The 26,296-nt window shown below is 49.3% G+C and overlaps 2 protein-coding genes across 17 annotated transcripts in view; one reads left to right on the forward strand and one right to left on the reverse strand.

The window, feature by feature from the left end:
• Positions 1-19,968, forward strand: part of TMPRSS6 (transmembrane serine protease 6) — a 43,123-nt gene extending 23,155 nt beyond the window's left edge. For 5 of the 9 annotated variants that reach the window (XM_054031999.1, XM_054031976.1, XM_054031993.1 and 2 more), the window contains exons 13-18: positions 2,998-3,111; positions 3,808-3,924; positions 4,440-4,608; positions 5,989-6,263; positions 13,256-13,392; positions 14,343-15,367. In XM_054031999.1, the coding sequence (XP_053887974.1) occupies positions 2,998-3,111; positions 3,808-3,924; positions 4,440-4,608; positions 5,989-6,263; positions 13,256-13,392; positions 14,343-14,501 (971 nt within the window). In that variant the 3' untranslated portion in view covers positions 14,502-15,367. Of the gene's footprint in view, positions 1-2,997; positions 3,112-3,807; positions 3,925-4,439; positions 4,609-5,988; positions 6,264-13,255; positions 13,393-14,342; positions 15,368-16,096; positions 16,360-19,740 lie in introns of those variants that run through there. The other 4 variants (XM_054032041.1, XM_054032032.1, XM_054032025.1 and 1 more) reach the window with 4 other exon arrangements.
• On the reverse strand, positions 16,157-26,085 carry KCTD17 (potassium channel tetramerization domain containing 17). Of its 8 annotated transcripts, none has more exons than XM_054032055.1 (7): positions 25,855-26,085; positions 23,786-23,894; positions 21,761-21,852; positions 19,920-20,015; positions 19,375-19,500; positions 18,044-18,315; positions 16,157-16,961 (listed from the first exon to the last, which is right to left on the reverse strand). In XM_054032055.1, exons 1-7 carry the CDS (start codon positions 26,068-26,070, stop codon positions 16,805-16,807), a joined length of 1,068 nt encoding a protein of 355 aa, XP_053888030.1. In that variant the 5' UTR covers positions 26,071-26,085; the 3' UTR covers positions 16,157-16,804. The 8 variants fall into 8 exon arrangements, with proteins under 8 accessions (XP_053888030.1, XP_053888086.1, XP_053888038.1 ...); XM_054032063.1 differs by having other exon boundaries at positions 16,868-17,052; XM_054032092.1 differs by lacking the exon at positions 18,044-18,315 and adding an exon at positions 18,488-18,610 and having other exon boundaries at positions 16,879-16,961.
• Positions 26,086-26,296: the final 211 nt, after the last annotated feature.

Consider the following 26,296-nt stretch of genomic DNA (forward strand, 5'->3'; position numbering starts at 1 on the left):
CAGATGAAATTCATCCCAAAGTGCCTGCTTCAGCTAGTTCTGTAATCTCGGAACTGTTAGTAATTATCTTTGAGAATTGATGGAAGGCCGGAGAGGTCCCAGAGGCCTGGAGAAGGGCAAACAGTACTTATCTTTAAAAGGGGGAACAAAGAGGACCCCAGAAATTATAGACCAGTCAGCCTAACTTCAATACCCTGGAAAGATACTGGAACACATTATTAAACATTCAATTGGTAAGCACCTAGAGGATAATAGGATTACGAGGAATAGCCAGCATGGATTTGTCAAGAACAAATCATGCCAAACCAAATTAATTTCTTTCTTTGACAGGGTCACTGGCCTAGTGGATAAGCTGTGGACATCGTATATCTTGATTTTAGTAAGGCTTTTGACACAGTCCCACATGACAGTCTCATCTAGGGAACTATGAATTTACTATAAGGCAGGTGCACAACAGATTGAAAGACTGTACTCAAAGAGTAGTTATCAGTGGTTTGCAGTCACACTGGGGGTAAGTGTCTAGTGGGGTCTCACGGGGTCAGTCTTATATCTGGTATTATTCAATATTTTCATTAATGGCTTGGATAATGGAGTGGGGAGTATGCTTATAAAGTACGCAGATGACACCAAGCTGGTGGGGGGGGGGGTGTTGCAGGACGGGAGGACGGGACCTTGCCGAATTGGAGAATTGATCTGATTTCAACAAAATGAAAGTCAATAAAGACAAATGCAAAGTACTTCACATAGGAAGGGGAAAAAAATGAAATGCACAACTACAAAATGGGGACTAGCTGCCTAGGTGGTAGCACTGTTGTAAAGGACCTGAGGGTTTACTGAGGACTGGGGCCTATCCTATAGCCCCCTCCTCCTACCGGCCCAGGTTTTGCTCTTGCTGAGCCAGCTCACTCCCTGGTGTAATTCTATCTGAGCTCTCAAGGAATCCAGGGAAGCAGTTTCCAGCAGCCTTAGTTTTTTATTTTAAGCCGCCTTAACAAATCAAAAACCCCTTCAAAGTCTGTGCAGGCTGAACAGTCCCTTCCCCAAATCTGTCCCTCACACCGGTAAGTGCCGCAACCCACTTTCCTGGCTCTTTCCTCACAGCCTCAGGAAGAGAAGGACTTCACACAGTCTCCCTTCTGTCCATTTGGTTTCTGGAGCAACCCCTCTGTGCAGTTGCTCCAGCAGCCATGAATTAGGCACACAGTCCCTCAGCTTTTGGGAGGGTCTGGCCATCTCGCCCTCTTTTATGAGGATCAGCCAGTTATGGTCCACCTCTTTTCCCAGGTGCAGCAGGTGAGGCTAATCAGCCAGCCAGCCAGTCAGCTAGCGGCAGGCCTCTGACCCCAGAGAAATGGTATCCCTTATACTGTCACAGGGATATGGTGGATCACAAATTGAATATCAATCAACAATGTGATGCAGCTGAAAAAAAGGCTAATATCATTCTGGGGTGTATTAATGGGAGTGTTGTATGTAAGACATGGGAGATAATTGTCCCACTCTACTTGGCACTGGTGAGGCCTCAGCAGGAGTACTGGGTCAAATTCTGGGTGCCACACTTTAGGAAAGATGTGGACAAACTGGAGAGAGTCCAGAGGAGAGCAACAAAAATGATAAAAGGTTTAGAAAACCTGACCTATGAGGAAAGGTTAAAAAAAACTTTAGAGAAAAGAAAACGGAGTGGGGACCAGATAACAGTCTTCAGATGTGTTAAGGGCTGTTATACAGAGGATGGTGATCAATTGTTTTCCATGTTCACTCAAGGCAGGACAAGAAGTAATGGGCTTAATCTGCAGCCGGGGAGATTTAGGTTAGATATTAGGAAAAACTTTCTACCTATAAGGATAGCTCTGGAACAGGCTTCCAAGGGAGGTTGTGGAATCTCTGTCACTGGAGGTTTTTAAGAACAGGCTGGACAAACACCTGTCAAGGATGGTCTAGGTTTAGTCGGTGCCTCAGCACAGGGAGCTGGACTTGGTGACCTCTCGAGGTCCCTTCCACCCCTACTCTTCTGTGATTCTGTGATTAACCTTCTTTAAATCAAGATGGGGCATCTTTCTAAAACATAGGTTCTAGCTCAGCCACAAGTTACTGGGCCTGAAGCAGCAGCCCCTGGGTGAAAATTCATAACCTGTGTTACACAGGAAGTCAGACTAGATGATCAGAACGGTCTCTTCTGACCTTATAATCGCTGACTTTGTGGAACCTTTGCCGTGATGAAAAGTTACCATGCATTTCTACTCTCTGTTTTCTGTTGCTTTCCTGTGCTCAGTGCATTAGTCCATGTTGCCTCTCCTATAGCTCTGCCAGTGCACTACAGTCCTGACCCACAGCACCTTTTTGATGTGCTCTGTTCGCTATACCACATCGGTGCTCTGCTGATACACCTTAATCCTCGTGCACTCCCTTAGCCTCTCTTAAACAAAGGTGGCCAGTCTTGCCAAAAATGGGGCTGTCTGATGGGCACAATATGTGACTAGGCTGAGATTCTCCTCCTCCCCCAAATCATTTCACACATGACTTGTCCTATATTTGATGCCAGGACTGCAGAGGCAAAACGGGCTGGTCTCTTAACCGTCACATCACTTGGGCCTCCCAGCCTGGGTAGACAGACTGGCGCTAGCGGGGCCGAGCTCGGGCGCTAACAGTAGCGGTGTGGATCTTGCCACTCAGGCTCTCGCGCTCACGTGACCCCTGGCTCTGAGCTCGGGGCACCAGCCTGAGTCTCCGCCGGAGCCGCAACGTCCCCACTGCTATTTTCAGCACGATAGCTCGAGCCCTGCTAGCGCCAATCTGACTGCCCTGCCCTGGTGGGGCGGCTCACTGCCAGCTGCAGTGCAGACATACCCAAAGTCCCTTTCTCCTCTAGCCAAATGCCACATGGTGTTTCCAGTTGTGGCTAGTGGGTGGGTATTGCTGAGGGATAAGAGACCCGCTCTTTCCCTTTGCCTGGCTTTTCTGAATCCCGCCCGTTTCCTCCGGGTGCTTTGGTCTTAGTGTGCTCAGCGAAGTTCCAGTGTCAGGAGGACAGCACTTGCATAGAGTTCACCAAGGTCTGTGACCAACACCTGGACTGTGTCAACGGGAGCGACGAGGAGCAGTGCAATGAAGGTAGGGATGGGAGACTTCTGGGTAGCGATAAAGTTCCCCCTATCAGCTAACAATGCATGCAGTGCTGTTGTAGTGTGTCAGTCCCAGGGTATCAGAGAGACAAGGGAGGTGAGGTAATACCTTTAATTGGACCAGCTTTTGTTGATGAGAAGTTAGTCCAATCAAAGATGTTACCTCACCCACTTTGTCTCTCTAATAAGCTATTGATAAGATTCCTCTGCTGAGTCTCAGATCAGGACCCCGCTACCAGCTAACATCAAAGTACAGCTAGTAACATTCTCTCTCTTAACCTACCAGCTAATACAGGGGTATTACTGAGGGAACTCCCACCAGGGCCGGCTCCAGGGTTTTGGCTGCCCCAAGCAGCCAAAAAAAAAAAAAAAAAAAAGCCGCGATCGTGATCTGCAGCGGCAATTCGGCGGAAGGTCCTTCGCTCTGAGCGGGAGTGAGGGACCACCCGCCGAATTGCCGCCGAATAGCTGGACCTGCTGCCCCTCTCCGGAGTGGCCGCCCCAAGCACCTGCTTGCCAAGCTGGTGCCTGGAGCTGGCCCTGACTCCCACCCATCAATCTAGGAGTTCACCAAGGCAGAAGGTTGACATGGGTTTTTTTGGCTGCTCCATGCTCTCCACTGAAATACTCCAACCCTCATTCAAGTCTCTCCCCTTTACTCCCCCATCCAACTTCATCTTTCCAGGAGTCCCCTGCGGGCCTTTCACTTACCAGTGTGCAGACAGGAGCTGTGTGAAGAAACCCAACCCTCAGTGTGACTCCGCCACTGACTGCAAGGACTCGTCTGATGAGAAGCACTGTGGTGAGGAGTGAGAAGGGAGGGCACTCTCCTAGGCACTGCCAGGGGGAAGCTCCCACTCCTGGAGTTAAGAACGGTGCTGGCTGGGCCCTGCTGTGAGGAACCTTGTTCTACCAGAGCCTTGGTTGGCACTGCTGGAGTCATGGTTGCCAGTAATGGGGCACTGCTCCGAGAAAGTTCATATTAACAGAACACCAACTGGCACGGACCGGGCACTGCTGTGAGGAAGCTCACAGAATGGGTGTCCCAGCTGGTGCTGATTGAGCTCAAGCATGTGGGGTTCACCTGTGTTAATAATAGGGAAAAACCTCACACTGGAGTTTTCAGTCGCCTCAGCCTTGATGTACTATAAAATGGCTCCAGCCAGTGCCAGGCAGGGTGTAATTGGCCAAGGGTATAAATGGTGTAAATGGCAGACTGGAAAGTCAGTAAAACAAAGGGGAAGGGTAGACATGATATACAATGGCCCCTTCTATTCTTTCTCCCCTGAGAGACTTGCTATGTCTTCCACTCCGTAGATTGTGGATGGCAGGCCCCTCTGAACCGGATTGTGGGTGGCGCCAATTCCGTAGAAGGGGAGTGGCCGTGGCAGGCTAGCTTGCAGGTCCGCGGGAGCCATATTTGCGGTGGAACGCTGATTGCCGATCGGTGGGTGGTCTCAGCGGCTCACTGCTTCCAGGATGACAGGTAAATGGTGAGGGAAGAGCTCTGTGGAGGAGACCGAGTTCAGACTGCTTTCACATCGAAGCCAGTTGGGTCTCAGCCTAAACCAACTTGGAACCGTGTCACAGAATGGCCGGTCACTTCGGAACGATTGACGGTAGTGGCTCAGAGCTGCAGCAAGGAGGTCAGGCCTGGGAAGCCCTGCTGGAGATGTGTGTGTATGAGGGCAGGACTGTGGTAGCAGGGAGGTGCGGAGGTGCCCTGGGAAGGCATACAGGGGAGGGAGCTTGCATACACAGACGAAGGGTAGAGGAAATGGCTGCAACGGCCCAGCAAATTAATCTGGCGGAGCACTAGCACCGCTTTGCTAGTTCTGTGTTTTGTAGGGTGGGGCTTATTTTTATTACTATTATTATTTTGTACTGGGGTTAGAGGTATGAAGGAAGAAAAGGAGAGATGGGGAAGAGGAATAGTCACAGTTGGGCATGTGCCCAGCCAGGACCAGCAGGCTGGGGTTCAGAGGCATCATGGCAGAGATGAATCTTAAGGAGGAATTTGATGGAGGATAAGGTGGCAGCTGTTTGGAGAGTCTGTCAGGGAGTATTTCTCATGCATTAGGGGCAGCACAGGAGAAGGCATGGAGGTGGAAGGGACCTTGTGTCTAAACAATAGGCCTCTTACAGTTTTCCCCCCAGTCTTCTTCACTATGTTTTCCTCTCTGCCCTTCACTCTCCTGCCTGGAACATGTTCTCCCCTCTCCCATAGGCATGCTAGCTAATCTATCTAAACATCTTCACTGCTCCACCTCCAATCCCCACGTCTCTTGGCTTTTCCCATTAGGAGGTAGGTGCTATTTAATCTAGGCTCCCATTTAGGGCTGTTCCTCCTTGTAATGTACCCTTTCTTACCCGAAGGATATGTCTTCACTAGAAACACTACAGCTGGAGCTGCGCCACTAGCGTCGCGTGTAGACACTACAGTGACAGAAGGGGTTCTTCCATCGCTGTAGTAAATTCTAGTTAGGTCAATGGAAGAATTCTTCTGTTGACTTAGCACTGTCTACACTGGGGCTTAGGTTGGCTTACCTACATCTCTCAGGGGCGTGAATTTTTCACACTCCTGAGCGACATAGCTAAGTCGACCTACGTTTTCAGCATAGACCAGCCCTCAGATATGTCTTTCCCCTCCTTTACATCGCTCCCTCTCTGACCTTTTCACAGAGGTTTCACTTTCCCCATGCTCTCTTCCTTTCCTTTGCCCGCCCATTGTCTCTCTGATTTTCCAGCCTTCTCCTCACTTCCCTCGCTCTCCTTCATTTCCCCTAATTTCTCACTCTCCCTTTTCATGCCGCACGCCCCACCTCTCTGTCTAACACTGACACACTTTTTCTCCCCTTGCCCCCAGTAGATTGGCTTCCCCATCCATCTGGACTGTCTACCTGGGCAAGTACTTTCAGAACGTCAGCAGCCAGAATGAGGTGTCCTTCAAGGTGAGCCGCCTCCTCCTGCACCCGTACTATGAGGAGGACAGCCACGACTACGACGTGGCCCTGCTCCAGCTTGACCACCCAGTTATCAACTCGCCCTTCATTCAGCCCATCTGCTTGCCCACCCACTCCCACCTCTTTGAACCTGGCCTCCGTTGCTGGATCACTGGATGGGGGGCTCTCAAGGAAGGAGGTACATGCAGGATGTCTGCTGCTCTTGTTAGGATCCTCTTTCCTCCAGGGGCTACATAAGGGGGGGAGTTTTTCAAAGGCACAAATGGCAGTTAGACACCCAGCTCCCATGGAAAGTTGGGCTAATTACTCATTGTGCCTTTGAAAATCTCCTTGTGATGCTAGGCTTGGTTGCTTCAGTATGGGATACTGTTCTTGGCAAGGATCTGATGCATGGTCCCCCAAACAAAAGTCAGAGAATGTTCCAGTTCCGAGCTCCTTGAAACATAATGGAGAGCTTTGATTTGCCCTTGCCCCCTTTACCGAATGCAACTGCAATCTACCATAATCAGCCTTGCCTCAAGGTGCCCTCCAGCTCCCCCTAGTGGATCATCATAGTGCATCATGCAGAATTATCACATATTGATGTAACATCACAGCATAAAGACACTCATAGACTCATAGACTTTAAGGTCAGAAGGGACCATTATGATCATCTGGTCTGACCCCCTGCATGCTGCAAGCCATAAAACCGTCCCTACCCCTTCCCTGGACTCTGCTGTTGAAGTCCCCAATCCTGTTTTTAGTGACTTCAATCGGCAGAGACCCTCCTGCTAGAGATCCCTGCCCCATGCTGCGGAGGAAGGCGAAAAACCTCCAGAGGCTCAGCCAATCTGCCCTGGAGGAAAATTCCTTCCCGACCCCAAATGTGGCGATCAGTAAGACCCCGAGCATATAGGCAAGAGTCTCCAGCCCGACCCCGTTAGCCATTATACTATTTACCCACCATTGCTTGGCTTTCCTTGACTACTATGTTTTACCATTAAACCATTCCCTCCATAAACTTATCTAACTTTATCTTAAAACCAGACAGGTCCGTCGCCCCCACCGTTTCCCTCGGTAGGCCGTTCCAATATTTCACCCCTCTGACGGTCAGAAACCTTCGTCTAATTTCAAGTCTGAACTTCCCCACGGCCAGTTTGTATCCATTCGTTCTGGTATCCACGTTAGTACTAAGCTGGAATAATTCTTCTCCCTCCCTTGTATTAATCCCTCTAATATATTTAAAGATCGCAATCATATCCCCTCTCAGCCTTCGCTTTGTCAGACTAAACAACCCAAGCTCCTCTAGTCTCCTTTCGTACGACAGCTTTTCCATTCCTCTGATCATCCTAGTGGCCCTTCTCTGCACCCGTTCCAGTTTGAGTTCATCTTTTTTAAACATGGGAGACCAGAACTGCACACAGTACTCCAAATGAGGTCTCACCAGCGCCTTGTACAACGGAAGCAGGACCTCCTTATCCCTACTAGATATACCTCGCCTAATGCATCCCAAGACAGCATTGGCTTTTTTCACCGCCACGTCACATTGTCGACTCATAGTCACCCTGCGGTCTACAAGAACCCCTAGGTCCTTCTCCTCTTCCGTTACTTCTAACCAATGCGTCCCCATCTTGTAACTAAAATTGTTATTAGTCATCCCCAAATGCATCACCTTACACTTTTCACTATTAAATTTCATCTTATTTCTGATACTCCAATTCACAAGCTCATTCAAGTCTCCCTGCAGGATATCCCTGTCCTCCTCCGAATTTACAACGCCTCCCACCTTCGTATCATCCGCAAATTTTATCAGCCCACTCCTGCAATCGGTTCCGAGGTCAGTTATAAATAGATTAAATAAAATGGGTCCCAAAACCGAACCTTGAGGCACTCCACTAGTAACCTCCCTCCAACCCGACAATTCACCCTTTAATACGACCCGCTGCATTCTCCCCATTAACCAATTCCTTATCCACCTCTGGATTTTCATATCGATCCCCATGTTTTTCAGTTTAACCAATAATTCCTCATGGGGTACAGTATCAAACGCTTTACTGAAATCCAGGTATATTAGGTCCACCGCATTTCCCTTATCTAATAAATCCGTTACTTTCTCAAAGAAGGAGATCAGATTCGTTTGGCACGATCTGCCCTTCGTAAAACCATGTTGTAATTTATCGCAATTGCCACTAACCTCCAGGTCCTCCACTAGTTTCTCTTTCAGAATTTTCTCTAACACCTTGCACACTACTGATGTTAAACTAACAGGCCTGTAGTTACCCGGATCACTTTTTTTCCCTTTCTTGAAAATAGGAACCACATTAGCTATTCTCCAGTCTAACGGGACCACCCCCGAGTTTACAGATTCATTAAATATTATCGCTAACGGGCCTGCTATTTCCCGCGCCAATTCCTTCAATATTCTCGGATGTAGATCGTCCGGTCCTCCCGACTTAGCCCCATTAAGGCGTTCTAGTTTTGTTTCTACCTCGGATACGGTAATCCCCCATCCCGTATGCCCCTCTGTAACGGTGCTAGTATCCCTAATACCTTCATTGGCCTCATTAAACACCGATGCAAAATATTCATTAAGATATTGCGCCATGCCTAGATTGTCTTTAATCTCCTCTCCGGCAATAGACTTCAGCGGTCCCACTTCTTCTTTCTTTGCTTTCTTCCTATTTATGTGGCTGTAAAACCTCTTACTATTGCTTTTAATTCCCCTCGCTAGGTCCAACTCTACACGGCCTTTGGCCTTTCTCACTCTATCTCTACATTCTCTGACTTCACTTAGGTACATTTCCTTACTGATCCCTCCCCTCTTCCACTCTTTAAACGCTTTCTGTTTTTTCCTAATCGCCCCTTTGAGTCGGTCGCTCATCCAGCTCGGTCTAAATCTCTTGCTTAGTAATCTTTTTCCCTTTTTTGGAATACAGGCCTCCGACAGCTCATGCATCTTTAACTTAAAGTAATCCCAGGCTTCTTCTGCTTTTAAATCCATTAATACGTTTGCCCAATCCACTTCCCTTACCAGTCCCCTTAGTTTGTTAAAATTGGCCTTTTTAAAATTATAAACCCTAGTCTTTGATTTAATTCTGTTACTCCTTCCATGTATTTTAAACCGAATTAGCTCATGATCACTGGAGCCCAAATTGTCCCCTACTACCACTTCCTCAACAAGGTCCTCACTACTTGCTAGAATCAAATCTAAAATGGCCTCCCCCCTCGTCGGTTCAGTTACCACTTGATGGAGGAATTGATCAGCAAGCACTTCTAGGAACATCTGAGCCCTGTTATTGCTACTAGCGTTTGTTCCCCAATCTATATCCGGGAAGTTAAAGTCCCCCATAATTACACAGTTTCTGTTAGTAATTACTTCTCTAAACACATTAAATAGTTCCTTATCCATATCCTGGGTCGATCCCGGCGGTCTATAGCACACTCCAAGCACTATCCCCGGAGAGGCTCTAGTAGTCCTATTACCCAGTGTGAGTATTGCCCAGACAGACTCTGTGTTATCTAATCCATCCACTATTATTTCTTTACAGTTTATTTCACTATTGACATACAAGGCCACCCCCCCACCTTTACCCTTGTTCTGGTCTTTCCTAAACAGCGCATACCCCTCCATACCGGTGTTCCAGTCGTGACTGCCATTCCACCACGTTTCCGTTATTCCTACGATATCCGGTTTCAGTTCCTGGACCAAGAACTCCAATTCCTCCATTTTGTTACCTAGGCTTCTGGCATTGGTGTATAAACACCCTAATGTATGTCGTTTAGCCCGTCTCCCATTAGCAGCACTATATGTTGCGGGCCTCCTTGTGTCCGTCCCCCCTGTCCTTCCTATGTCCAATCTCATCTCCCCGGCTATGTCTCCTCTCCTTTTACTCACCTTTTCCATACTGGAATCTGGCGTGGAGATTAACTGTGCATCTCCCAACCGTCTCCCCAAACTTCCTAGTTTAAAGCTCTTTTGATTAGATGAGCCAGCCTCCCTCCCAGAAGTCTATTTCCTTCCTTACTCAGGTGAAGCCCATCCCGCGAGAACAGGTGTCTGTCCCCGAAAGCCTCCCAGTGGCCATACATCCCAAAGCCCTCCTTATAGCACCACTCCCTTAGCCAACTATTTATTCTCACAATCCTATCAGCCCTTTGCTGCCCTTCCCTCGGAACGGGCAGAATCCCACTAAAGATAATCTGAGCCTCTATCTCCTTGAGCGTCTTCCCCAGCCTGGCATAATCTCCCCTGATCCTCTCTAACGAGAACCTAGCCGTGTCATTCGTTCCCACATGAAGGATTATCAAGGGGTTCTTACCTGCTCCTTTTAGGATCCTTTTCAACCGCAGGTCCACATCGCGTATCTTTGCGCCCGGGAGACAGCACACCCTTCTGTTCTCTGGGTCCGCCCTGGTCACAGGCCTGTCCAATCTCCTCAGTAAAGAGTCTCCAATCACATACACCTGCCGCCGCCTGGCAACAGTGCGATCTAGTAATCTAGTCTCCGATCCCTCTAGTCCTGACCTGTGCCTGTTCCTATCTTCCCTTATGCCTTCCTGAATCCTCCCGGGGCCCAGAATTGGTGCTGTCTCCATCAACTCCTCCCCTCTCTCTCTTGGACTAGCTGCTCTTCTCTTCTTTCTCACCCTTCCACCTTCAGTCGCCACCTGCTGCCCCTCCACCTCGCTATCCAAACACTCGAACCTATTCCTGAGTTCTATTCCCCCCTCACTGGCCCTTCTTTTCCTTGGCCTACTTCTCACAGTCACATGCTTCCACCTCCCATGTTCTCCCCCCTCCATTCCCCTCTCACCGTCCTCTACCTCTGCCTCTACCTCCGCCACAGGGCATTCTCCTTCAGCCCCCCCTTGCCTTTCCTCCATCAGCTGCTCAAACCCCCGCCTAAACTCCACCAGGGTATCTACCTGCATCTGCAGCCCCTTAATCTTTTCCTCCAGTAACACTATCAGGCGACACTTCATACACACATACCTTTGTTCCAGGTCTCCTGCTAGGACTATATACATACCACAGCTCCCACATGTCGCCATCTGCATTCTGTCTGCTGCTGCTGCTTGGCTCATGGCTGCTGCGGTCTCTGCCCACGACACCTGGGGGAATGGAGCACAGAACACACCGCGCCCTCCTGCCTCCCCCTGCAAACTCCCTCTCAAACTCCCCTGTTAGCCGCCCTGTTTGCTGCCGCTGCTCGCAGCTGTACCGCTGCCTGGCTGGGCGGCCGCTTTTATGGGCCCCTTAATCAGCCAGGCCCCACACTAGCACGAGGCCCCCAAAAGATGAGAGATTTTAACTGTCTGGGCTTGCAGGACCTAAGACAGACTCATAACAGTATGGGTCATCCTGGGAGGACCAGGATGGGAAGGTGCACTGCTCTGGGACAGCTCTCAGCTGGAGGCGTTGGGTCCGAAGACCTAGAGAAGGGTCTTTGTCAGCAAGTGACGGGAGCATGAAGGATTTTTGTAGCTATAATTCTTTACGGAGTGTGTGCATGGCGTATTACACACACAACAACATAATCTCCCAACGGACGCAGTGGAAGCCCTGGCTTAAATTTTCAAAAGCGGCTGGTGCCTGTCAGACAGAGCTGAGCTCCTGCCCTCTGAAAATCAGGCCCCTTCAAGACGTTAAGCATCCCAAATATGGAGGTGCCCAAAATCAGGTGTCACTTTGGAAAATGTAACACCCCCTCCTCAACCTAGGTCATTGAAAACTACACTGGACAAAGCACTAGTAAAAGTATAGTAAGGAAGACTCCTACCCTGGCAGGGAACTGGGCTAGATGGCCTACAGTGACAGGTCCTGTCCATCTAATAGCTATAATTCTCTGACTGATGAAAAGCGTCCAAATTCTAACCTGTTGTAGGCTGGTACAACTCCTTTGGGAGTGTTGAACCCAGTTATAGCAGGTGTCAGTTGCAGTGCCCTGCCAGTGAGCTGAGTGTTTAATTGAGACAGGTAAGTATGAAACCCGGGGAAAGAATTCCCAAGGCAATGAGAGGGCAATATTGGCATGAAGATCAATGCAGGACAGCTTTGTGAAAGGAGTGGGCGAGGAGGAGCAGGAGCTCTCTTGGCAGATGAAAAGGCTGGAGCTGTTCCAGACTTGGAACACAAGGGGCGGCATGAGAGACACTGTGGAGCAGAGGTCAAGGGAAGGAGCCAGAGCGCAGTAATGAGAGAGGCCTGAGAAGAGCAGAGCTGGCTGCAGGGACGACACTGGGCCCAGCGATAGCCCTGCACTTGTGCAGGGACAGGCACCATCACACAAATGGAGGGGCTGCAGCTTGCACTTCCTCCAAGCAGCAGCTGCAGCAGCCAGTGCAGCCCCCAAGGGCTGTCCTAACCTGTGCCCTGGTGAAACGGTCACTACAGCCTGCTGCTCTCGTACAGTACTGCCCATGTGTCTCCTGTTCCCCTCATGGAGCTGGTTGGGACAGTCATGGAGACTTAGCAGGTTTGGATGAAGTTTTCATCAGAAAGATTCTGCCTTATTCTGGGATGAAAACATTGCTCTGAATCAGACAGGACAGGAACTTGAACCTGAGTCTCCCATCTCCCTAACCACCAGGCCACGAACCCACACTACTTCCTGAATCCTCGAGGGGGCCATTTAGGGATCTGGGGCAAAAATTGGGGATTGGTCCTGCTTTGAGCAGGGGGTTGGACTAGATGACCTCCTGAGGTCCCTTCCAACCCTAATATTCTATGAATCGAAAAGTTCTGGTTTGGATCCAAAACTGGACAGTTCAACACAATTCTGTTTTCATGGGGACGTTTGGAAGGCCATGTTTTCAGTCCACTGTGGGACGAAAACAAGTTTTGAAAGCGCAAAAGTTGCTGCAAAACGGAATTGTCCTCCTTCAGACAGTTCTACCCCCCTTGTGCCCCGCTGGTGCAAAGGGGCTGCAGCGTAATGCTGAATAGGACCCAGTTGTGTAGAGCCTTGTGGGTGAAGTGAGAAGCTTGAACTGATACAGTAAAAGGTGAGAAGCTAAGGTAAGGATTAGGGGAGGGGGGGAAGATGTGACGCAAGTGGAGGACAAGATGGTGATCCGAGTGGCAGCTCTTTCCATGAGCTGGAGAGGTGAGACGTGGCCGTGGTATGGGGATAACAGGAAGAGGCAGGGAGCTCTGCTGTTACTCACCGGCTGTTCTTGTTCCATATCTAGGGCAACTGAGTAACATCCTGCAGAAGGTGGATGTGCAGCTGATCCAGCAGGACATCTGCAGCGAGGCTTATCACTACCAGATATCTCCCAGAATGCTCTGCGCCGGCTACCGCAAGGGCAAGAAGGATGCCTGCCAGGTGACAGAGGAGACATGGGACACTTCCACCTTAAAGGGGCATCATCCAGTAATGGATGGGGGTGGGAGGTCTTTGTCCCCTGAACATGCGTTATAGCTTTGAATAAGGAGTATATTAATTCCAAGAGGTTAGAAGAAAGACCTTCTTGCCCCAACTGTAGGTCACATCCTGCTCATGCTTATCCTCTGGTGCAAACGCAGAAACTTTTCAGTTTCTTAGGATTATGTCCAGTCTCCCATGAGCTCCCCACAGTGATGGAACCTTGGTGGAGCCACACGCAGCTCCATAGGGAAGGTTATCCGCTTCTTCCCATGGATCCTCGGCCTAGTCAGGAATGCTGGTGACACTATAGCTTGGATTTTCCCTTTTCCAATTTCAGGCCATTACGTCCTTGTCAGCCATTCCTCCGCTTTCCTACTACGAGCACCTTTCCTGTCATCTACCTGAAGACTGTTCCCATAACTCACCCCACCCCAGCATGTGCTGATTGGTGCTGCTGCTCTCTGCCTGCTCCTACATTACCCTTCATCCCCAGGCAATTCCACTGGCACTCCATTCATTTTAGGATCCAGTTCAAATTTGCAATTGGCAAAGCCCTCCCTAGACTTGCTCCAGCCTGTTTCCTTCTGAGGACCTTCCACTGACTGGAAGAATAAGCAAGAGGCTTATTGGGGAAGGGGACACGCATGGCCGAGGATGTGCCAGTGGCCAATACCTTTCCTTAGAAGACTTGGATTTCTGATGCTATCCTACACCCATCTGCCTAAGATACTTAGCTCCATTGGGGGTTCTGCCAAGGCCTTGGGCAATGGGATGGAGGGGTTGAATTGCAGCCTGAAGATGAGAGGAAGTAGGGGAAATGTATTCTCAAAGCATGTGCGAGTTCTTCATCATGCTCCACCCCCATCACTTCAGTGTCCTGATGGTTCTTTGTTTCCTTCTGCCTCTAGGGTGATTCCGGAGGTCCCCTCGTCTGCAAGGAGCCCAGTGGCAGGTGGTTCCTGGCTGGCCTGGTGAGCTGGGGGCTGGGTTGCGCACGTCCAGATAATTACGGGGTCTACACCAGGATCACCAGGGTGCTAGGCTGGATGAAACAGACAATGAGCTGAGGGAGTCTCCCTGTGCCTTCCCCACTAGGCACAGGCTGCTCTGTTACCTGTTCCTGACATTGATCACTTGTCTCCAGAGTGTTGGGAAAGACAGAGATTATGTTTTGGGATGGAGGAAAGTATATCTGCCCCTGGGGGTATGTGAGGACATGTGGGAAGCCCCTCCACCCTCTCCAAGAACTGCCCAGTCTTGTATTAAGGCCAGGCACACAAAGGTCTCTGGTACTTTAAGGGGAGGGAGGATGGAAAGCCGTGGGTTCTGAGCAGATGCTTTCTGGACAGGAGAATGGGGGAGATGAACTTTACAGGAACTACATAATTAATTCCCAGTCCCAACGCTGGAACATTTGCTGCAAGAAAATCTGACTGATGTAGATAGAAATGAGATTCCAGTAACTGTGATATCAATCCGTCTCTCTCTCCTTCCCTGCCATTCATTCTTCTCCTCCCCACACTTCCCCCCACCACGCCTCCTCCTCTCCCATCTCTATAATTGCTTCTTTCCTTAGCTAGAGGGTGTAGTTAGGTTCAACTGGGCAATTATTTGTCTATTAGAGCCTCCAAGACATGATCCATCACTTTTCCCAAGTACATGTCACTGCCTCAGTGCTGTAATTTCACCATCATTTTATGCTGCAATTGGACTCCCTCCAGGCAGAATTCTTGGCCACTGAGTACATAACATCTGTGCAACCTCCTACCCGCTCTCTTGAATTCATTTAATACCTTTAATACAAAAGATCTTCCTTCACTTCCATCCTCTGTTGCCAGCAAAGTGAGGGGAGAAGGCAGCAAGCAAAGTATTTTAGATGGTGATGGCTATGTATTTATGAAGAAATATTATGGGCCAATGTCTGGAATTGGGAATAAAAAGCATTTTTTTTGCTCTGCAATTTTCTCTGTCTGGGTTGAGAATGTATCTGCCAGCCTAAAATTCCATATGCAGCAACTTGATGAGACCAGATTAGAGAACCTCAAAAAGAGACGAACACCTCCCTCTCAGCTGCAGCCTGGGGACAGCATGAACCATCTATAATCTGTGTGGGTGCTTATACAGTTCACTGTGGTGTGAACTACAACAAGAAGAAGTTCCCCCATCAGCCGTGCTATACACACTTGGGGAAATACACAGACAGTAAAGGGAGGCCCAGCCAGGCTCCCTGGGAACTGTGGGAATGTCTCTGTCACTTTAGCCAGGAACCAGGAGAACATCCCTTTCCACCTGAGAATGGAAGACAATGTGTGCAATAAATATCAGTATTTAGGTACATTAGGGTCAGAGTAGGTGACCAGGAGCACAGGCCAGGGCCAAGCCTCCAGGCTGAGCTGCACCCAGCAAACAACTTTTGTATCATGCGTGTTTATGAATTTTATCCTGGGCCGAGTGAGCACTGGACACAGCTTCCTTAGCCCAACATCATTTCCACTGGGACCATAAGTCTCCTGGCCTACAGAGTGCTGGGTACAGGGACTCCAGTCACACGCACTTCCTGCCTCACTTGCCAGTCGGGAACAAAGGGGTGGGGAAGGAAGACTGGCTCCGAGTGGATGAGTTCTAATATTGTCATGCAGTTAATCTGAGGCCTCAATTCTAGCTCTCAGGTCCTTCCCATGAGCACCAAAGTGCTGTGGCAAAAAGGAGAGGAGACAGCCAGTAATGGACAGTCACATTTATTCAGGAGTTATAACACAGCGGAAACACCCCATGTCCAGAAGCACTGGCAGGCATCTCCTTCCTAGAACAGTCAGAAGCTACATCAGAAGCCAGGTACGCCATGCTATACTCCTGCCTCTTTCTCCCCCATTGAAATTAAACCTCTCACTGCAGGGCCTGTGTGTGTGTATATTACCCAGAAAAGGGTCAATGCTGCCCCTTTACTCCTTGTGCTAAGCACAGGCTATCTGGAGAGAGGCAGGGATTCCCCATTTGCCCCCTGGTGACAAGCAAAGCTCAACTGCCCTCCCCAACAGTGGCTCTGACAGTAAATCAAACACACAGGCCTGAATCTAGTCAGCAGATGTGGGTAGGAAGGAAGTGTGTAGCTGTTGAGTTCTGGACTCTCCAGCATGGGTAACTGTGACCAGTGCTTAATTTGTAGTGAAAGAGGTGCCGGGGCTCAAGCAATGATTTATTTTCAAAACTGATGTGGCAAGTCCAGAGATGCTGGGGCTATGAACTGCCAAGCCTAGAGATGCCAGGGCTGAGCCCTGGCACAAATTAAGCACTGACTGTGTCCCTAAAGAAGGGGAATCCTGTGGGCCTGGGGAGATTGCAGGGTGTGGATTACATCCCCTGCAGCAAGTCAGACACACAGGCGTCGGTATCTGCCTTTCTCAGGGGGGAGGCGGGCGTGAGCTTCAGAAACGATATTCCAAAACAGAACTTTAAAAACAAAGGCAACAAGTTGAGGGTGAGGAGTGGAGTCGCTGCGACGCTTTCCCCCAGAGGGCTGCCATAAACTACAGTACAAAAATAAAGATTTTTAAATGGAAATTAAAAGGCTGGAGTTGATCGTCGGTATCACATCCTGAGGCCTTTGGCTTGTAACAACTAGAAAACAAGAGAGAGACAAAGAACAAAACCAAAGGCAGAGAGAAATCAAGCATGGAGGAGAAAGGGAGAGCAGCACAAATCGAGAGGAAGAGGAAAAGCAAAGTGATGAGAGAACAGAAAAGAAAGAGACATGAAAAAGGAGGGAGGGAGAGAAAGAGAGAGGAAGGAAAATCCATGTGAGTAAAATATACTGACTCAGTATAATACTCAGGCCCCACAGCTGAGGGCAGAGAGACCCCTAAACAGAGGGATGGAGAAGGCCTGGCAAATACCAGAGAACCAATGACTCCCCCTAATTGTAGGGGTGTGGGAAGAGGGGTTCAGGAACCTCCAATTTAGCACAAATCCTGTAAACAGCCTAAAAAGAGAGAAGCAAGGCTCCTTCCTCCAGGCCTCCTCACCCCCTTCATCCCCTCCACCACACAACTAGGGCGGTGAGCCCAAGTTCTCTCTCTCTCTCTGCCAAAAATTGGGGTGCACTTCACACAGAGCTGCCTAGTTTCTATTTTCACTCCCAGAACGCTTACCCTGTCAGAATCTGCTGGGAAACACCCAGCTGGCAAAGGCTGCTTTTAAAGGCAGGGAAATATATGGAAATCCTCATGCAAAATATTCTTTCAGCTACCAGGAGGAGGATTAAACAGAAGCTGCTGGGGAAAAATCCTGTGTGCACATATGCCAGGCAGAAATACAACACTCTCCCCAGCTCCCCCTCTATCTTCCTTGCCCTGGTTCTCATCCCTCTCAATGTCTCACAGCTTTGCTTTTCCTTCTGCTACCAGAGCCTCTAGTCCAGAACTGTAAGGCCTGCTTAAAAATAAGACACACACAAAGAGAATCAGGAAAGCACAGAGTAAGGAAATAATCAACCACTCCCTGCCCCCACCAAAGGCCTACAAACCAGGGCCAGATCCGTAAGAGGGGAGGAGACGAGAGTCACTCATGCAGAGCTCAGAGTCATATCTGAGAGAGCAGACAGGTACCATACCTGCAGAGGAGGAAGAGTGAGGAGCAGGAGGAGACAGGATCCTGAGCAGGGAGCACACAGGACACCAGGAGTGGAAGGTGGGAGGGGAGGCAGGAACCTAGGTGCATGAGGAGAGAGAGTGAGGGAAGAGGGGAGTGGAGGGAGGGATTCTTGGGGAAAGAACTGTGTGGAAGGGAGGAAGTAGGAGAGAGGTGACAAGAACCCCATGGGCAGGAAGGGAGCAGGAGAGGGAATCTGGACAGAATTAGCAGAATCCCAGGTAGATTAATTTGCTGCAAATAAAAATAAAAAAATAAAAAGTTAAATATAAAGTAGCAGCCATGTGTAATAGATCTCCCGCCTCCACCACTGAGACTTCAGCCCCACTGCATCCCCTGCTCCCTGGAGTGGTTCCCTCAGCCTCTTCCCTAGTGCTCCCCTGACACTAGCTGTGTGGACTCTCACCAGATGGGAACAGACGGCTTTATGGTTGGGTTTTTATTATTATTTTCCTCAGGGATTTGATGCACCTTTCTCCTCTGCCTCCTCCTCCTCCTTCTCTTCCTCCTCTGGATCCTCCTCTGTGCTCTGCGGCCCAGCATGCAGTACAAAGGGAAGAAAGATCGGAGACACTTGCAAGACCTGCCATGGTGATTCTTGCTCATGCGCAAGGGCTCAAAGTAGCGGCCAGATTTGGGTATAGGGAGGAATGGCCTGAAGACCTTTAGGGTTCAGAGAAATTCAGGCTTCTTCTGGAACCCTGAGCAGGGATTGTCCATGGGAATCAGGCAGGTACGTCTCCCCGCATAGAAATGCAGAGGACTGTCGGGGACCGATGGATTTTGGTCCTTCCCATGTTCTGTGTGTCTGTATCTACCAAGAAAGTGTGCCCCAACGGAGTTTCTCCCCTCCCTCTCTGGCCTGACGGTGAGGAGAGCGCCTCCCATTTCCACACACCACAACTCAGTGGAGAAAGCGTTCCTTACTCTCCAGAAAGAGGATGTTGTCCTCTAGTCAGCAAACAAAGGTACCCACTGCAAAGCATTATGGGTATTCCCACACCGACGGGTCTGATGATAGTGACACACTCAGCGTGGGTAGGAAGAGAGATGAGGAGGCAGACTGGGGAGGCACGAGAAGGACAGGGGTACCTTGTTATAGTGATTTGCCACACACACAAGGTCCTGTTCGTTAGGAGGTAGCACTTCATGACTCTGAACAAAGGGACAGGCCATGACATTTCACCACCTGGTTAGCCCACCGCTGAGGGGGAGGGAGGAAACAGAGAAGAGGCTCTTATGGTGATGAAGACAAGCCATTAACAAGGACAGTGAAGTGCAGGTTGGTCTCACCTTGGCTTTGCGGCTAGGCTCAGAGCTCAGGCCATTGGGTGAGTTGTACAACTCTTTGGAGACTACGCACAGGAACTCTGTCTGGTCCTCATTCCCATAGTTATAGGATGACCCGATATTCACCAGCTGGAAGTGACAAAAGAGAAAGTCAAAGATCTCACACATGCTTCGCTACATGTCCACTTCTCACTGGGAACAGGGATATGGACAATGCCCTCAGGGAGCATGGAGTCAGATACTTATGTGCTACTCCCGTCAAGAAACCAGAGGGACTGAGGACTAAACAGAGGCTGTGACACAGAGAACTGGGCGGGGGTGGGGGGGGGGACGGACTGCTGTAACACAAAGCACTGTAACCTCACGCAGATTCCTCCAGGCTCCCCAGAGAAGAGATGGCAGAGAGATGGGATCTACTGGCACTGAACCTGGTGAGTAAGCAATACCCACAGTGGGAGTGGTGTATTCTGGCGCCTTGATGTTAGAGCATGTTCCCTGTCTCTCCTCTAGCACACAGCTCCTCTTCTACCCCACACATCCTGCTCTACCTGCTCAAAGCGCCATCCATCTGACATAGTGGAAACCATCTGAGTGAGCTCTTCTTCCTGGCACTGCAGCACCCGGTACACATGCTTCGGAGGCACCTGTGAGGAAAGTGAGGCACGTTGCTGAGGAACTCTGCCTTCGGGGCAGATGTTCCAGCAGGAAACTGAGCCAAGTGGCTACATACCCTCAAAAGATTCTGAATGTTATTCTGTGACAAAAGCTGATATACCTGTGGCTTGGATTATAAAAATGAGGGCCCTACAAAGAGGTATACCTGCAACCCAACTTCATATTGCCCTGCCCAAAAAGGGGTGGTATGAGAGGACAAAGGTTTCTGCGGGATCACATCTCATGCGCAGCAGGACAGCACATGGATTAAAAGGATCTACTGTGAGGAGGGGAAGGGTCCAGCACCCAGCATAGGCCACACTCATTCTTACAGGAAGTTTGCATTTGTTATCATTGATAATAAAAGCCATTGATACAGTGCAGAGGTTCTCAAACTGGGGGTCAGGACCACTCAGGGGGTCAGGAGGTCATTACATGGGGGGTCACGAGCTGTCAACCTCCACCCCAAATCCCGCTTCATGTCAAGCATTTATAATGGGGTTAAATATATAAAAAAGTGTTTTTAATTTATAAAGGGGGGGGGGGTCGCACTCAGAGGCTTGCTATGTGAAAGGGGTCACCAGTATAAAAATTTGAGAACCTCTGACATAGTGCCATAAATGTCCACTGTGCTCAAGTGTGGAGTCACAGTCTCTGCTTCAGGGAGTTCACAAACTAAGGCAGATAAGACAAAACATAATGCAAGTTCGGACACGGGATCACTGCACAAGGAAAGAGACTATGGAGAGATTACTGGTGAAGCAAAGTAGTAGCTCTGCTGCAGGATTCCTGAGTGACCTTGGGGGAAAAAACCAATCCACAATCTCTCTGTGTTCGTTTCCAATCTGCAAAGTGGGGGGTAATAAGCCTGTTTTTCTCCCACCCTTTCTCTTGTCTATTTAGACTGCAGGCTCTTTGGGGGCAAGGACCGTCTCTGATCGTGTTTGTACAGTGCCTGGCACAACAGGGCTCTAATTTCAGTGTGTGTTACGGTAATGCAAATAACAAACAATTTTTAACTCTCATTATTCCTGGAATAAATGGGTATTAAAGAGCAATTTGAAGGAGGTAATCACAGCCAAAGATGGAGGAGTCACGCCTTAGAGAATTTCCCCACCACAGACACCCCCTCCACCTCCCACAGCCTCAGTGATTCCCCACCGATATCCCTCTGCCTCCCACAGTAATAGTACACTAAAAGGAACAGGCTGGCTTCTTTCTGGAGTTGCAGGCACACACAGACAATGCACCTTCCACCAACTATCCCCTTCCCACACTGAAATAGCCCCTGCAGCTAATACCCTGTCTGGAGGTTCAGAATATAGCACCCTTCCAGATCAGACAAGCGCAGCATCCAGTGCCACCTCTGGGACTTCCATTTTAACTACAATGAAGGTTTCCTGCTGGTGGAAGATTTCATGACACAGCATGTATCAGTGGAATCATCCCTGTGTATTTATGTGCCAGCAAACATCTCCCATTTATGTGACAGGGCCAGCTGGGCTGACACACCAGGAATTAAACCAAGAACCTCCAGAACTAAAAGTATTGGCTGCTACAGCTTAAGCTAAAGCTCTGTGGCTGGGGCTGTAACAACTCATTTCTTCTACAGATAGTCACAGTGGGTTATTTTTCCACGGTACTTCCCCACTGTCCCTCCCATATTTGACCTCTCTTCTAGCTCTCCATCCCCTCTCCCCCTCCCCCAGCCTTGTCTCTCCATTTTCCCTCAGACCTGTGTTACGGTGTAGTTCTTCTCCTCCAGTCTGTCCTTGATTATTCTGATTAAAGGGCCGATGTTATAGAATTCAGCTTCTTCTAAAACCCCTAGAAACACAGAGAGTGTAAAAGACATGGGAATAAGTATTTGTCCTTCTTAGTCCCATTTCCCAGTACTCGGAGCTTCCTGAAGGGAAAGCCCCATCTGGCTGCTTCAGGAATTCACATGCCTGTACCGAGAACTCTCTCCCCTGGGGAGAAGGGACACCACAACGTCCCACATGAACAGTTCTCTGGTGCCTGGAAGCTCTTACACCTGGGGATTGAATTCAGGCCCCCTTTATTACTGTACCAAGGGGAGGCGCAGGGGTGACTAACCTAGTTACGATGTCAGGGCTCTACAACTGGAGACAGAACCCTAGCTCTCTGGTTAATGTTCCCAGGATTCATCCTACTGGGAAGTGCACCCATATCCCTACCCTGGCTGTTATTCCAGGAGAAGGACACTACCCAGGCTTGCAGGTTATTTTCCCAGGGCAGGTTCAGAGCTCTACCTATTGGGCACTGAACCCAGGCACCCTGATTATTGACCCAGAGTGTCTATGAACTAGAGTGAATTTAGGCCCCGAGTACACAAGGGCTCATTCTTGCTCTGTTGGTTACTGTCCTGTGGGCTCTGTTCAGCAGGGATTAAATCCAGACCCCTCAGTTACTGAGTGCTACCCACTTGGGAGTGAATCCTGGTTATTGTTGTAGGTATTGAGCCTAGTCTTCTGGTGCCCGCCCTGGGCCTGTTGCTGATCTCTGAATAGCACTTTACCCCAAAGCAGATAAACAAAGATGTGTGTTTCACTTCATTAACCTACAGTAGCTGCATCTGTCTGCTCCCCTGAGACATACATGATCACGTTTGCTAACAGGGAGGGCGTGGGGCATTTTATGTGTCCACAAGGGAGAATGATGCCTAGGAACCAGCATTCAGTGACTACACAGGTTCCCTCTTGAGATCAGAACATAGACAGGGCAAGCAGGTGAGATTTATTTGCCCTCAACCATCCCACGTAGGCCTAGGGTACACAGAAAAGTTATACTGACATTGCTACGTCAGTCAGCGATGTGAAAAAAACCCACACCACTGACTGACATACCTATGCTGACAAAACCCCTTGTGTAGATGCAGGTCTGTCAACAGAAGAGGATTTCCATCAACAAAGCTAACTTTGTTTGCAATGACAGAAAAACTCTTTCTGACAGCATAGTCTCCATAGTGTAGACATACCCTGAGAATCCCTCAGAGCTTCTGATTCTCCCACCCCATTGGTCCCTCTCTCATACACTGGGAGAAATGGCATGCTGGGGAGGAAATTGATAATAAAGCATTCTCAGTCACTTAGGGCTCAAACCCTATGGGGCTAACACCAGGGAAGACCATCCATTTCCTACTTGTTAATTCATCAGAGATCCTACTGGGCATCACTACCATAGAATATCAGGGTTGGAAGGGACCTCAGGAGATCATTTAGTCCAACCCCCTGCTCAAAGTAGGACCAATCCCCAAATGGCCCCTCAAGGATTGAACTCACAACCCTGGATTCAGTAGGCCAATGCTCAAACCACTGAGCTATCCCTCCCCCCTAGCTACTCCTTTCCCAGCCCCAATGACAGAAGCTTCATGCTCCAAATAGTGGAGCAGTGGTGAGGAAATCAGCGTGCAGAGGGTTGAATCAGCATGGGTTCACCCTATCATAATATCATACCATCACTAGCGATCAGGGGAAACTCCAGCAAGCTTTTTCTCCTAACTCTCATTCATTTTATTGTATGGCAAATGGGGCACAAAGAGTTCCCTGGGATGAGGGCTCCAAAGATAGCTGTCTTCAAAATCCTAGCGCAGGGGAGGGGGCCTGCCACTGTGGGGGGCGATTTTTTAGACAGCAGAATTGGATATGGTCAGGATACTGGGTTAACAGCACCTACTGTAACCCACCTCTAAGAGAGGGATTCAGTGTTAAGAGGGAGTTTACTGGGTTTCAACACTCACCCTCCTCAGCCATGTCTTTATTCAGTACCAGCTTGCCATGACGCAGGAAATTCAGGATGGGTCCAAAATATGTGGGGTCCCGGTCTATAAGGTATGCACCAGTCTCATCCTAACAATAGAGACAAGCCATGATGGGAAGAACCCAACGGGAAAACTTGCCACTGCCCCTAACTTCTCTAGACAACGGACTATAGTAAAACAAGAACTGTAGTAATCCTGGTTTATATTTCTATTAGGATGACCAGACAGCAAGTGTGAAAAATCGGGATGGGGGTGGTGGGTAATAGGATCCTATATAAGAAAAAGACCCCAAAATCGGGACTGTCCCTATAAAATCAGGACATCTGGTTACCCTAATTTCTATAGCTCCTTTGGTCCAGTGGACAGGACTGAGGGTAAGGAAACCTGGGTCCTTTTGGCTGTTGATTTTAGGGAATTCACTTAATCTTTCTGTGCCTTGTTTTCCCTGTGAAAAAGGGGGATAATGATTAGTGATGGTCAGGAAACAGTTTTCCAGTCTTGTGAGAATTTTTGAGATTTCAATAATTTTTTCCACCTTGAATTGGGATGAAAAGTCAAAATCTCAAAAAGAAAAAAAAAATGTGAATGGAAAATTCAAAAAGAAAAACATTCAAACGAGAGATCAAAACATTTCAGTTCAATTTTGACTTTGTCATGTTTAACATTTTTAACCTTAAAATAACTTAAATTTCAAACCAAAAAAATAATTTGAATCAAAAACCCAATACTTTCCATTTAGAAAATGTCAAAATGGGACATGTCAACAAGTTCAAAACGTTCTCCCTCCCCCACCCCCAAAAACAAAATACAGGAAATTCATAAAAATGGATCCTTTCCCAGGAACAGTTTTGATGAACCAGCATTTTCCAAGGAAAAAACATTTTATCAAAAAATTCCTGACCTGGTCTAATAACGATACCTATTCGCCTTCATAAAGTGATTTGAGAGCTACATATTAAAAGTAGCATATAAAAGCGAACTTTTGGATCCCAAACCACTTCCCAAACTACATGCATATAGTACCACAGAAAAGCAGCCAACTCTAGGATGGAAGGCTGCAGCCAACTGGTACCCATCACACTGCAAAACAGTAGGGAGAAGAGGCATGTTGGAAAGCAAAATGGGTTAAACCTGTTCTCTAATTTAAAGTACCCTGGGACTTTTAACATTCAGGCAGAACCTTGTTGTTATAGATCTCATCCTAAATGCACAAGCAGAGCAAACTGCACAGTACTCTCAATTTATCTCCCTTGAAAGAGCAAAGGGCTGAAACTGATCCTGCTGGGGCCTGAGGTTCTTGGTATTTCACCCCTGAGGTGCAGACCCCCAAGCCTTTCCTATATATAACATGATTCTATAAGGCTAGCAGGGAGATCCAAGAATAAAAAGATGTGATGCGGACTCTGGTCTCAGCAGGGCTCCTACCTCTTCAGCCTGTATTGGGAGGAGGAGAATGGAAGAAGCGCTCTGTGTAAGCTGGGAAGCTTGTCTGGTACAAAAAAAAATATACCTCTCCCGCCTTGTCTCTGTGATGGGAGGCTACTTATTGTGGCTCTATGTGGTAACGCCATGTCTCCTTGTCAGACCTGAGTCCCACCCACATAACTGGGCATGTGACAGTGGGAGAAAGGGGGGCGCCTCTTGTGGGGCTGGTGCGAGGAAGCAGAGGAGACGGGTGGCAGGCCTGTTTGGTCCCCACTATTAAGCCAGAAACTCCTCCCATTCCACAGAGGGAACGGGCCAATCCCCCCAAGAGGCTCTGGCTGGATGGAACGCAGGGAGTGAGTTCCCCGGGGGGACAGGGAAGGGGTCTCATGCCAATTACCCCGGTCCTGTGCGCGCCGGCCACCAGTCTATCTCTCCAGCTCCCTGTTGATCCTGCACTATGGGACCTCGCCTTCCCCGCCGGGGTTGGCTCCTCCCAGCCCGGCCTGCGCTGTGCTTTGATCCCACCCCGGTCATGGCTCCGCGCTCCCCCGCTGGGCACACGGCAGCCACAGACACACACCCAAGGCGGGGCGGCCAGCAGGCGCCAGCTCGCCGCTTACCTGGTCTGACTGCAGCTCCTCCCCCTGGCACAAGCGGCAGAGGAACGATTTCTGCTCCCGGCACAAGGTCTGCCTGGTGGTGAGGAAGACCGTGCCCCCGACGTTCAGCCGGACCCACTTAGCCCGGCTGCTGTTTGCGGGCTGCGGCGGATGGCTCTCCCAGGTCAAAGACACCCTCTCTGGAGCCTGCGTTTCCTCCCCTCCTTCCATCCTCATCTCTCCCTCTCCCTCTCCGTCCCTCCCAAGCTGGAGACGCCACTGCAGGTGTGGGCGCTGGAGGATTCTGGGATCTGTAGTTTATCTGGTGCTCTCCACCCCAGAGGTGGCTGCATTTCACTGGGACTCAATGTGGTAGCTATGAGATCTTTGGGGAAGAAAGATTCTGTCTGAATGGCATGTTTGTCATTACTAGTGATGGGCACAAAGGACAAAACCCACCTCC

The sequence above is a fragment of the Malaclemys terrapin genome, chromosome 1 (assembly GCF_027887155.1).
Source record: "Malaclemys terrapin pileata isolate rMalTer1 chromosome 1, rMalTer1.hap1, whole genome shotgun sequence".
NCBI lineage: Eukaryota > Metazoa > Chordata > Testudines > Emydidae > Malaclemys > Malaclemys terrapin.